The following is a 14,094-nucleotide window of genomic DNA, read 5'->3' as shown; positions in this document are numbered from 1 at the left end:
GTGTTCAGTTATATTTAATTTAGGACTTGCAGATTAGTTTGTCGGGTAAAACAAGATTAACTAGTCTTCACCCCCAGAATTTACAGAGATACCAAGGGAGAATGTAGCTTTTTATTTGACATTAAATCTCATTCTACAATCAATACCATGATTTCCAGTCTGAAAGAACATTTTTGAGGTGTTTAAACATTTTAGGTGTGGGAAGAAGAACAATTAAAGAGAGAACTCTGTCAAATTCTATGTTCTTTACTGATTTTCAAATACTGCCTACTTGAGGTCTCATTGGCCTGGTCTACTAAACTCTTAAATATTTGTTTTTTTGTGGCTTTGGTTTTAAATAAGATTTTATCTTTATGTGCGTGATAAAGTCAGGATATTTCAATTTGAATTTATATTTATTTGTACAGTCTGCTGCTACCATAAGAGAATGTTCTTTTTTTTTTTTTTTTGAGACGAAGTCTCTCTCTGTTGCCCAGGCTGGAGTGCAGTGGCACAATCTCAGCTCACTGCAACCTCCGCCTCCCAGGTTCAAGTGATTCTCCTGCCTCAGCCTCCCAAGTAGCTGGGACTACAGGCGCGTGCCACCACGCCTGGCTAATTTTTTGTATTTTTAGTAGAGACAGGGTTTCACCGTGTTAGCCAGGAAGATCTCGATTTCCTGACCTCATGATCCACCTGCCTTGGCCTCCCAAAATGCTGGGATTACAGGAGTGAGCCACCACGCCCGGCAAGAGAATGTTCTATTGCATTATGCAGATTTTACTCTACTTTAAAAAATACCTTTAATTCTTACCAGAAGTTACTTTGATTGGTTTTTCTCTTTTAAGTTTTCAGACCTTGATCTCAATTTAGCTTAGAATTCTAGTTTTGGTTATGTTACTAGCTTTTGATTTTATATATAGGTTACTTAAAGTAGCAGGCTGTTTCCCTGTTGCCTGTCATGCATCTTGGTTGCTTTCCCACACAACCAGTTACCTGATTCAGCGTATTTTACATTGGCCTAAAGCAAAATTAATTATGAGGATATATCTGTTGGTGGGAGATGTATGGGCTGGGAGTAAGCCTAGTTATAGTTTTTTCTCATTTGATTGTTGTATTTTTTCTCCTTACTTTGTAAATTATTTATCTGATTCTCTTAGTCTGGATGATGGAGGCTTGCCAGTGCTTCAGTTTTCAAATTCTATACCTTAAAAAAAAATACATATTTGGACCATATTCCAAGTCAGCCACCACATTCTTATAGTCACAATTTTTGTCAAAAAGTTCTTGTTTAATGATGTTTAGACAGTTTATTGGTTGTTTTTAACCCATTAACTCCATGCTACTTTATTTTAATAGATACTTTAGCCTCATTTAGCTTCATGGGTTGCTTTCACAAGGAATACAGTTCAGTGTATGAATGTTCTTACATACCTTTAGAAGGCTTGAATCTATATGTTCCTGCTGGCCATATGCTTATTCTTTTCTGTTGTTCCTATTTCTCAAAATGTTCATTTACTTTGAAATTGTTTAATAACTGGTTACCTTGTTCCAATACCTGTGATTATTGTATGTAATTTTTGTCCCCTTCTGAATTTCCTTAGATCTTTTTAATGGTCATTAAAATCAAAATTGGAATGTGGGTTTATACTAATATAGATGAGCATTGGGTCAAATTCTTGAGAAACTTGTGTTAATTTTCAGGATTTATATTCAAACTTAGTAGAATTAATTCATAGATTTGAATGGTAGTTATTGGTAAACTAGATTGAGCTCCCAAACTAATATCTTCAGATATTTATGTATGTGCCTTAAGTTTTCTGTACATGAGAGGGGATAAATGACTTGTGACTTAAAAAGGGTTTTTTTAGATTATTTTTTAAGTCATTGTTTGGATATTAAGCACCTTTGATCTATGATTTTGAAATGTGCCACATTGTAAAATTTATTCAGTACATATATTAAAAATCAAAGGTGAAAAATACAGAAAAAATTTTATCTTAAATTCTCTTGCTCCAAAGAAGTGAGAAAAATATGAATGTTGTGTTATAACTAAAAGGAGATTAATGTTTTTTTAAATTCAGGCTAGAAATAACATAATAGTCCAAACTTTTAAATTTACTTGTTAAAATAATTTTGACCATATATTTAAACTGTGACATAAGTATTAAAATAGATTATCGATGAAGTAGTTCATTCATTCAACAAGCACTTACTAAGCATACTGTTCACATGGTATAGTGTTTAGTGGTTTTTAATCTTAAGTTATGGAATTCTTAAAGTCATATTAAGTGCTTTGGTCTTAGGGTAACCTTTTTTTACTTTTATTTTAGATGCCTGGAATGATGTCGTCAGTAATGCCTGGAATGATGATGTCTCATATGTCTCAGGCTTCCATGCAGCCTGCCTTACCGGTAATCATGTGAAAATAACTATTTTCTGTGAAGTAATGTTTTGATTGATTGCTTTTATATATGGAATAATATCTGTGTACTTTATAGGCAATCATGTTAGCTGTTGAAGTGCCTCTGTAGTACTGTAATAATATACGAGAATTACCGTGGACTTCCAGTTTCAGTTTCTTTTCTTTTCTTTGTTTTTTTGAGACAGAGTCTTGCTCTGTCACCTAGTCTGGAGTGCAGTGAGTGTCATGATAACAGCTCACTACAGCCTCAACCTCGTGGGCTCAAGTAATCCTCCGACCTCAGCCTTCTGAGTAGCTGAGACCACAGGCACGTGCCACCATGCCGAGCTAATTTTTAAATTTTTTTTGTAGAGATGAGATCTCCCTGTGTTGCCCAAGCTGGTCTCAAACTCTTGAGCTCAAATGATCCTCCTGCCTCAGCGTCCCACAGGGATGACAGGCATGAGCCACTGTGCTTGTCCCGGATTTAGTTTCTATAACTACAATGATAGGCATTTACATTTTTTCCTATATTGATATTGTATGTACATCCTTAGTTATTAGGTTAATTCTTTATTAAGACCAGAATACTGAAAAGTATACATTGTGAGCCAGAAGCATTTTATTGGTCTGATAACATTTAAGTTTTAAAGGGTAAACATTTACTTCACTGAGTGCTAATTAAAAATTGGTATAATGTGATTTAATACTAGATTTAGAAATCAAGATTTAATTGGAAATCCACGTTCTGAGACTTCAGCTGTGGCAAATTAATTAGAAAATCTATTGAACAGCCTTACCACCTCTGTTGGGTAGTATAGCAATATAAATTATTATGAAATTCAAGTTAGTTTAACTTCTTTATTCTTTATGTGGTTGTAATAAACAGATGTGGCATACTCCTTGGGGTGGTAAGTTTGCAGTGTCTTTCCCAAAACCCTAAGACCAGATATATTTCAAAAATTCTTCATAATACTGGAAAGTAACACGTTGCATATAATATGTAAACATTTCCTGTGGGGTCCAGGGCAATGCTGTCTAACTTAATAACATTAATATTTTTGCAGCTAAACTAAACAGATATTCACTCTGAAGTGGGATAAATGAAGATGTGGAGTTTCATGTTCATGTAGGGCAGGTTTTGCCACTATAGTGAGTTTTGGTACCATATTTGAAAAAAGTTGGTTTTCAGAGGGTTTTGGTTTCCAGAATTGTGGTTAAAGGGTTGAGGACCTTGTGTACACTTGGTGACCATATAACATTTAAACTACTCCCATAGCCTCGGTTGCTGATCTCTTACAATTTATAGCAAGCTCGGGGAACTGAGACCACTAAAAGTTTTGCTAAGAATCTGAGTCAGAGGCTTGAGGATTATTCATAGCAGGTACTGATTTCACTGTGCTTTATGAGGAACTTGTATAAAATACACTTTTAAAAAGATGAATAATACTAATTTCATTTTTCTTCTTACAGCCAGGAGTAAATAGTATGGATGTAGCAGCAGGTACGTATACTCTGTATGGTGGTATGTGTTAGACCTCATTTGGACAGTAGCAGCCCTATTATGAGGAGTAAAAGCAGTATCTCTTGGACTTTATATAACCTCCTTTTTCTTTTTTCTGCAATAGGAAATTTGGATAGCATTGATAATTGAATTCTGTTTTTGTTGTTGTTTTTTTTGAGACGGAGTCTTGCTCTGTCACCCAGGCTGGAGTAAGTGGCGCAATCTCGGCTCACTGCAGCCTCCGCCTCTCAGGTTCAAGCGATTCTCCTGCCTCAGCCTCCCAAGTAGCTGGGACTACAGTCACATGCCCGGCTAATTTTTGTATTTTTAGTAGAGACAGGGTTTCACCATATTGGCCAGGCTGGTCTCGAACTCCTGAACTCGTGATCCACCCACCTCGGTCTCCCAAAGTGCTGGGATTATAGGCGTGTGCCATCGCACCCAGCGATAATTGAATTCTTAGGAAATTTTTACAGTTTTAGGTCAGGAGTTCTGGACCCAGTTTGGTCTGCAAATATACTTTGGCCCACACAGTGTTCTTCAATTTTGTAATTATTGCTAACATTTATAGTCTGCAGATTTTGAGTTTGAATTTATTTGAAAAGTTGGAAGATCTGACTATTCAATACTTAACAGTAGTCCTGTCAACATAGTAGGTGCTCAGAGAATATACGTTAAATGAACTCTGGTTGAGTTCATATTTGTACTCAGCAAACTCTAGAATGACGTAGTGGCTCCATTCTTTAGGTGTTTAGTCTGGGCTCTCCTTGGGGTTCTAGACTACTTCAGAGTTACTTTTCTGTCATCTCCTTGGCCCTTGTATTAATAGCCATTGGAGTAAATATCAGTTCCCAATAACTGGCCATTTTGACTAGTGAGATTTTAATATATAATAGTAATGCCTCCAGTATCATGATTACATAGTTTTCCACATAAATTGATATTCCAGATGCCGAACTTTATCCCACAATTATGACAAGATTTTTTTTGTTATAAACAGTATTGGTCGAAAGGTGTTGAAAATGTACTGTGTGCTTTTCTGTGGGTTCAGATGGGACTAAATTGATTTTTTTAAGATGTTTCACAGATTTCATTATTTAAAATGTTCTGAAATACCTAATACAATTATTTTCTTTTATTTAGATATCTAGAGCTGGGTACTGTTACCCTCAGTAATCTTGGAAAATTACATAATTTTTTTTTTTTAGTTACTTTTAATATGCTTTGGCTCTACAGTTATTTTCTATAGTAGCTTCTTTTGAGTGTACTCAGTATATATGAACTTTGTTTTGTTTTGTTTTACATACAATCTCTGTCTTCTTTTTATTTACATGTTTAAATTACTAGTTTCTAAAGTTTGAGATTATTATTAGGAGTTTTGTGACTAACATGCATTTCAAAATCCCTTAAGGAGTTTTCTGTAGTAGTATAGGACAGTACCATCTAATAGAACTTTCTGCAGTGATGGAAATGTTGTGTAATCAGTACTGCTTAATACAGTAGCCACTAGACACATGTAATGTGTATTTGAAATGTGGCTGGTGCAACTGAGGAACTGAATTTTTAAAATTTTATTTAATCTTAATTTAAATGTTAATTTAAAGGGATGTCTGGTATCTGCTCGCTACTGTATTTTACAGCACAAATCCGGAATTTAGATAAAGTTACCAGGAATCTAAAGCTATAGAATCAGTGGTTAGAGGTGTTATTGTGCTTTGGTAATATACTTAGTAGAGAAGGAGGAATAAGAAAGATAGATACCTATTATAGTAGGGAAAAGAGAAACAAAAAACAAAGTTGAATTCTTATCAAACTGCCTCCAAGTGAGTCCAAGTGAGTTTGTACATTGAAAGTTCAAACTCTGAAAATGTTTTGCACTATAGATGTTTATTTTGTGGGAAAGATAGCAAGCACATAGGTTATATGAGACAGTCTCAAAATCTTTAAAGAGGATGAGGAGGAATAAGTACTATGAATATATGAATAAATAGTAAAGCTATTATGAAGGAGAGCATGATTTATCGTGGTGTAAATATTTTGCCTGTTTTTTATTTTTTAGGTACAGCATCTGGTGCAGTAAGTACTCTTTTAACCTTTGTAATATTTTAATTTTACTATACTTTAACCTACTTTAAAGTTATTCTTATTTCTGTTCTAAGGATTATCTGCTAAATCTTTACATTAATCCATAGTTTTCACTTTTTTTTCTAAGGCAAGGATTGAAAAATTGATTTATTTTAAAATCTGGTTTTGGTGGGACTTAATGAGAGATGAGAATTACATGTATCAACTTTTAAAAGGATTTAAATTCTTCCCATCACAATTAGAAGGGAAGCAAAACTTGTAGGTACACAGTGCTTAACCTAGTAATTACAAGTTAAGCATTACATTAGGAGATAATCTTTTTTTTTTTTTTTTTTGAGACACAGTCTTGCTCTGTCACTAAGACTGGAGTGCAGTGATGAGATCTTAGCTCAGTGCAGTCTCCGCCTCCCGGGTTCAAGTGATTCTCATGTCTCAGCCTCCCAAGTAGCTGGGCTACAGGCACCTGCCAGCATGCCCGACTAATTTTTATATTTTTAGTAGAGGTGGGATTTTGCCATGTTGGCCAGGCTGGTGTTGAACTCCTGGCCTCAAGTGATCTGACCGCCTTAGCCTCCCAAAGTGCTGGGATTACAGGCGTGAGCCACAGTGCCCAACAGATGTTAGATGATAATTTTATATGTATATATAAATGAAAATTTATGTACCTTAATTTAAAAAACCCTTTTGCTATACCTTCTTTACACTGTGTTAGAAAGAAAAATGGAATTTTCAGAATAGCATTGATTTTTATTTAGGAGAGATAATATTTAAAGATAGCTATTTTATGCTTCTTGATATTAGTCCATGCTTTAGCTTCAAGGATTTTTTTTTCATTTTGCTATTCCTTAAAGATCCATGAAAGGAAGAGTTTTGTTTATAATCTAATTTAATCATAACATTCCTGAGAGGTAGCTGTTATGTTACTGTTATAATTAACGGAATTGATTGCAAATATGTTATTTTTCTCATTTGGGGAGAAAATTTTAAATTAAGAATTTTATTTAAATGTTTTTAAAACATTCTTGTGTCTTTTGCCTTAAAAGTTGAATGGTTGCAAAATATCCATTTGTTTTTTTTTTTTTTTTTTTTTTTTTGCTTGTTTGTTTTTTTTGAGGCAGAGTCTCACTCTGTTGCCCAGGCTGGAGTGCAGTGGCTTACTGCAACCTCCACCTCCCGGGTTCAAGCAATTCTCCTGCCTCAGCCTCTTGAGTAGCTGGGACAACAGGCATGTGCCACCATGCCCGGCTAATTTTTGTATTTTGTAGAGATGGGGTTTCACTGTGTTGCCCAGGATGGTCTTGAACTCCTGTCCTCAAGTGATCCGCCCACCTCGGCCTCCCAAAGTGCTGGGATTACAGGCATGAGCCACTACGCCCAGCCCATTTGGTATTATTCTACTATAAGTACCTGCTTTTATTTTTGAGAAAGGATAACTTAATGGTTTGTTTGTTTGTTTTCTTATTTAAGTAATGCAAGCTCATTGGGAGGAAAACAGCAGACATAAGTTAAAAAGAAAGTAAAATTCATCCTTAATTTTTTGACCATGAGGGAACCACCACCATTAATATCTTATCTGAAGATCTTTTTGCATGTTACTTAAGCATAGACAAATACATACACATTTTACATAATTGGTTCACGTTATATATGCTTAAGTTACTTGTTAAATACACTTTTTCTTGTTTAAAACTTTATTGTGAAAATCTGTGTAAGTTCCTTAATGTAGATGTAATTTTTTAAATGACTTTATAAAGTATTCTTTGCCATAGAGACACATTAAACCGTTCACTTATTAATGGAAATTCAGTTTACATGTAGGATCCCCTCCCAATTATGAATTTTTTTTTTTTTTTTTTTAACACCTAAGAAGGATTCCAGGAATAACATATTTGGGATGGAGAGTATGTAACTAGTCATGTTGTTTTTCAAGAATGTAAAAGACATATCTAATAATGGTGTAGTAACATGTCTTTTTCTTCAAGAACCTCTAGCAGCAATAGCCAGTATCACTCATTTGAATTTTAGTGAGTGGACATGGGTTTAAAGTGATAGTTTTTCTTTGACTCTTAATGAGATCGAACATTTTATTTGGTATTTGGATTTCTCTTCTGTTAACCTATCCCTGTCCTTTCCTGTTTTTAGGTTGGGTTATTTTTTATTTTTTCTTGTAAATTTCATTTTAAGAGTTTTTTCAAATGTTATTGATGTTAACCCTTTAATAATCATGAATTTCAAATATTTTTCTTAGTCTGTCATTGGTCTGTTGATTTTGCTTTTAATGATCTTGCCACACAACCTTTTAGTATGTTAATGTGGTAAATAGATAGGTTATCATTTTTAGCTAATGCGTTTATTGAAATTTTTACAAAGGTTTCCTCATATATTTTCTTGGAAGATTCTTACTGCTTTTTTTATCATGAAGTGTTTGATTCATCTGGAATATCTGTCTATAAGATGGATAGCCAGTTGTGTCAGTTATCAAACCATTTTTTCTGACTTCAATTGAAAGCTCTTTATTGTCATATCTTAAATTCTCACATATTCTGGGATTTATATCTGTGTTTCCTTTTCCACTGTTTATTTCTATTTGTGTTTTTCTAAACCAATATTAATACTTTTCCTGGCCAGGTGCAGTGACTTACACCTGTAATCCTAGCACTTTAGGAGCCAGAAGTGGGAGGATTTCTTGATCCCAGGAGTTTGAGATCAGCCTAGGTAACATGGTGAAACCCCATCTCTACAAAAATACAAAAATTAGCCAGGTGTGGTGGCACATACCTGTAGTCCCAGCTCCTTGGGAGGCTGAGGTGGGAGCATTGCCTGAGCCCAGGAAGATGCAGGCTGCAGTGAGCCGAGATCACGCCACCACCGCACATTAGTAGGGAGACCCCATCTCAAAAAAGAATTTTTTTTTCTTTATTAAGGGGTATGTTTTTCTTGGTTTCCAGACATGGGACTTCTGTTTAAAAAATAGATAACTGTTTTTTTAGAGCAGTTTTAGGTTTATAGCAAAATTAAGTGGATAGTTGAGTTCCCAGATTATACCCCCCCCCCAAAATAACTTACTGCTCTCCCACACTGTCAGCATGTCACACCCGATTGGTACATACATTACAATTGGTGAATATACATTGACAAATTGTTAACATCCAAAGTACAGTTTTTATCAGGGTTCACTGTTAATATTGTACATTCTATATATTTTGACAAATGTATAATGAATGTGTGTGTATCAGCCCTTACAGTATCACACAGAATAGTTTCATTGCCCTAAAAATTGGTGCTCTGCCTATTCATTTCTTCCTCCTCTACTGCAGCAACCATTGTTTTTGTTTGTTTGTTTGTTTTTCTGCCTCCGTAGTTTTGCTTTTCTAAGAATTTCATATAGTTGGAATCATACAGTATGTAGCCTTTTCAGATTGGCTTGTTTTACTTAGTAATATGCATTTAAGTTTCCTCCATTGTCTTTTTATGGCTTGATACTTCATTTCTTTTTCTCACTGAATAATACTCCATTATCTGGATGTACCACACTTTATCCATTCATGTACTGAAGAACGTTTTGGTTGTTCCCAAGATTTGATCATTAAGAGTAAAGCTGCCATAAACATCCATGTGCAGGTTTTCTGTGTGAACGTAAGTTTTCAGCTAATTTGGGTAGATATTAATAACAAGGAGCACTATTGCTGGATTGTGTAGTAAGAGTATGTTTAGCTTTGTTAAGAAACCTTGAAATTGTCTTCCAAAGTGGCTGCACCACTCTGAATTCCTAACAGCAATGAATGAGAATTCCTGGTATACCATACCTTCACCAGCATTTGATAATATCAGTGTTTTGGATTTTTGCCATTTTAGTAGGTGTATAATGTATCTTGCTTTAATTTGTGACTAATTATATGTGATTTGGAGCATCTTTTTATTTGCCATCTTTACATCTTTGGGAAAGTGTTTCTTTGGATCTTTTGCCTATTTTTTTAATCAGATTGTTTTATTATTGTAGAGTTTTAAGATAACAGGTTTTTATCACATTAAGTCTTTTGCAACTATTTTCTCCCAGTTTGTGGCTTATCTTCTCATTCTTCAGACGATCTTTAACAGAGCAGAAGTTTCTAATTTTAATGACAACTAAATCTGTTATTTCAGCCTATCAATTATTTCATGGATTGTACCTTTGGGGAACTTTTTTTTATGAGCTATCCTTATTGCATTATGATCAGAAAGTACAGTCTCTAAGATGTCAAGTTCTTTACAGTTTATTAAAGCTTCATGTATGTTCTTGTTCAGGGCTAGTTTTTAAGAATATTCTGTGTGCTATATAAAGTTACTTTGTTATTCCTGCATCTTGGCATGTCTTTCATCTGCTTGGATCTACATAAGAAGTTAGTGAATTAAAATCTTTAACTAGAAAAGATGAGTCATCTGTTTCTCCCTGTATTTTTCTGTTGCCTCTCTCTGAATTTCAAGGTTAAATTGCCATATGCATATGTGTTTAGGATAATTTTTGATCTGTTACTTTTTACCAGTATATAGTCTCCCATTTTTCCATTATGATTTTTGTTTTAAATTCTGTTTAGGTAAGGTAAATAGGTATCCTATTTTTAAAGTTTCTGTTTGCTTTGTAAAAATGTGTTACAAGCCTGGGCAACAAAGTGAGACCCTGTCTCTACAAAAAATAAAAAATCAGCCCAGCATAGTGGTGTGTGTCTGTAGTCCCAGCTACTCAGGAGGCTCAGGAGGGAGGATCTTTTGAGCCCAGAAGCTTGAGGCTGCAGTGAGCTATGATCGTGCCACTGCAATCCTGCCTGGACAACAGAGTGAGACCCTTTCTCAAAAAAAAAAGAAAAAATTGTTACATTGTGAGTACAGTATTTTTCCTATTTTTATTTTAACCTAGTTATCGTCTATTCAGATTATTTTTTGTATTTGTCTTGTAACCAATAACATTACCAGATTTCCTTACCAATTCAAATAGTATTTTAAAACTGTAACTAGATTTCACTGGAATTTTATATGTATAAAAATAGCAGTAAAGGCAAGAGAACTTTACTTCTCCAAAATTTACACCAGCAATTTCATTTTATTGCTGTGGTATATTTGCTAGAATTTAGTGATTCCAGGCATGTTTTTGTGATTTTAATGGAAGTGGCTTTAGGGTGATAACTGATTGCCTTTTAATCATTTAGGTTTTTTATTTCTTAAATTATTTCATTTGCGCATTTTGTGTTTTTTTTTTATTTTTTGAATACTTGTGAACTTAGTTTTCTGGGTGTGATTTGATCATACAAAGTTTAATAGTGGGATCACCTATTTTTGTTTTCATTTGATTAGGTAGTGGAAATAATTTCTTCTGTAGATTTTCTAATATTGAACTACTCTTGCACTTCTACAGTAAATTCTGTTTGGTCAGAGTGTATATGTTGTTAAATTTAAATTCATGATGCTCTTTTGCTATCTTTTCTGCTTCTTGTTAATTAATGGAGAGCATTTCATCTTTTTTTCCCCATAATCTGAAATCATGATGTAACATTGCAATTCTGTGTTCTTCAAAGGTTGTATAACATTCTGCTGTGAAACCATCTGGTTTTGTATCTTTCTGTTGTGTCTGTGTTGTTGGGATGTTCAAGTGTGATGTGCTTTTTCTGGGGTCAATTTTGGTAAAGTGATTTGCTTGGAAATCATTTTCTCTAGGTTTTGATTGGTTGTAAATCTGTATCTGTGATTGTATTTTTCCTCAATTCTGTTTATTATTTGGCTTTTTCTTTTTCTTTCTTTTTTTTTTTTTTTTTTTGAGACAGAGTTTTGCTCTTGTTACCCAAGCTGGAGTGCAATGATGCGATCTTGGCTCACTGCAACCTCTGCCTCCCGGGTTCAAGTGATTCTCCTGCCTCAGCCTCCTGAGTAGCTGGGATTACAAGCATGCGCCACCATGCCTAGCTAATTTTTTGTATTTTCAGTAGAAAATGGGGTTTCACCATGTTGGCCAGGCTGGTCTTGAACTCCTGACCTTAGGTGATTTGCCCACCTCAGCCTCCCAAAGTGCTGGGATTACAGGTGTGAGCCACCATGCCTGGACGGCTTTTTAATATTTTCCTTATTTAGAGTAGTGAGGGGATTTTTCTATTCAGTGTTTGGATTTAGCCATTTTTTCTTAGTTTTCATAAATTCAGCTTATACATTGTACAAATATGTGTGTATATGTGTTTGTCTCCATGACACACAGAAGATTGAGTTTGAGTATATTGAATTTCTTTAAAACTGTTGTGTCTTGTTGACTAGCTTTTTCCAACTCTGAAGAGCTTATTACTTGTGATAGTTACATGTGTATGCTTTTTTCCTTATGCCCAGTTTTCTTTGCATTTCAAATGATTTTTCTGTATATATCTTTGCCACTGTATCATTTGGCACTGCATTTTAGACATTTTCTATCTTTTTACAAGTAGGATAATCAGTAATATGAATGGACCATAATTGACCTGTTTTCCTATGGGTGTACATTGAGTTAACTAATTTTTCACCATTACACGTAATAATCTTATAAATAACGTCCTTGTACATGTTTGCAACGATATGAATGGAAGTTTTCAGAGTGAAATTTCAGGTTCAAGCGGTGACGTTTGCATTTTTAATATTCGTAAGAACTGCTGAATTGCCTTTATGCTAATTTCATTCCCAACAGTAGCACATGAGAGTACCCTCTTTCTCACACACCTTTTGCATTGTATATTAATGGTCTTTGTCATTTATCTGATGAGCAAAAAGTTTTTATTAATGTGTGGTTTTTTGATTGGCTAGTGAAGTTGAACATCTAATATAATAACTGTATTCTGTCTATGGCCATGTTTATTTTTCCATTAGACTGTGTTTTCATATTGATTGTAGATATAGTAAGGATAATTTTATCCCTTATTTTGCTGATACACTCCCAGTTTATCTACCTACTCCCCAAAAAAAGTTGTTTTAATTGATTTCCCAGAACTGCTGTTTCATATCTAATTTTTTACTAACATAATAACTGTTGGTAATAAAATAATTGTGGTCTTGAAAAGCAGCTCGATGTTCTAGTGTCATTTCCCAAGTCCCTATGAGCAAGCTACCAGCCTTGCTAAACCTTGGTTTTCTTATCTATAGAAAGATAGTGATTATACCTGCTTTGTAGTGTAATTAGTTATAAGGCTCAAATAAATAGTTAGAGAATATTAAGTTGATTTCTATTTGTTTTATTAGCTTGTGTCTCCTCTCCCTCCTCATCATTTGGTCAACTATACAGTGTCCTTTTCTTTTTTATTCTTTTATCTCCTTGTGGTTTTGCTGATTTTGCTCTTTCCTTGATGCTCCTTAGCAGATGTGACTTGAAAAGTTGAACATAGTCTACACAGTTTTGCAGCTTATGGTAGAACTCTGTTTAGGTGGTGGTGGTGCAGTTTTGAGATGCTACTGAGATCATTAGTTGTTTTTAAAAGAAAAATATAAACCCCTTTATCTGTCTTAACACCATTTAATTTGTGAAATACAGCATTACCATATAGTTGAAGTTTCCACATTTGTGTTTCTAATTGCACCACCTTTTGATGAAAAGAAGTTAAAGCAAGCTAATAACAGAAAGCCACATTATTTTTCCAGCACCTGTTTTGTATTTGCTTTGGAGATATTATGGTGGTTTTATCCAGTTTAAAGTGCTAGAATTTAACACAGCTTTGGAATTATCTAATTATCCTGCTACAGCATGCAGAAATTTATTGCAGATGGGACCATCTAGTTGGGAGACAGTGACAGATCATCAGCCATTAGATTCTCATAAGGAGCAGCAGCCTCACATGCACAGTTCACGATAGGGTTTGCACTCCTATGAGAAACTAATGCCACCGCTGATAGGACAGGAGGCAGAGCTCATGAGGTAATGCGAGTGATGGAGAGTGCCTGCAAATACAGATGAAGCTTTGCTCGCTCACCCACTGCTCACCTCCTGCTGTGCGGCCCAGTTCCCAACAGGCCACGGGCTGGAACTGCTCCATAGTCCACGGCCTCGGGGTTGGAGACCCCTGCTGTAATCCATAGTGTCTGTGACCTCCCTTGTCAGGGTAGCAGTTGTGCATGAGTAAACAGCAAAAGTGCCCACATCAAA

The 14,094-nt window shown here is 34.9% G+C and overlaps 1 protein-coding gene across 10 annotated transcripts in view; it reads left to right on the top strand.

The window, feature by feature from the left end:
* PRPF40A (pre-mRNA processing factor 40 homolog A) overlaps positions 1 to 14,094 on the top strand; it is a 61,926-nt gene that overhangs the window by 21,015 nt on the left and 26,817 nt on the right. For all 10 annotated transcript variants that reach the window (XM_054477202.2, XM_054477200.2, XM_054477199.2 and 7 more), the window contains 3 exons: positions 2,313 to 2,393; positions 3,857 to 3,887; positions 5,947 to 5,963. In XM_054477202.2, the coding sequence (XP_054333177.1) occupies positions 2,313 to 2,393; positions 3,857 to 3,887; positions 5,947 to 5,963 (129 nt within the window). The remainder of the gene's footprint in view (positions 1 to 2,312; positions 2,394 to 3,856; positions 3,888 to 5,946; positions 5,964 to 14,094) is intronic.

Source organism: Pongo pygmaeus, chromosome 11, assembly GCF_028885625.2.
Source record: "Pongo pygmaeus isolate AG05252 chromosome 11, NHGRI_mPonPyg2-v2.0_pri, whole genome shotgun sequence".
Classification (NCBI taxonomy): domain Eukaryota; kingdom Metazoa; phylum Chordata; class Mammalia; order Primates; family Hominidae; genus Pongo; species Pongo pygmaeus.
Note: the sequence above shows the minus strand (reverse complement) of the source record. Positions and strands in the feature narration are given on the sequence as shown.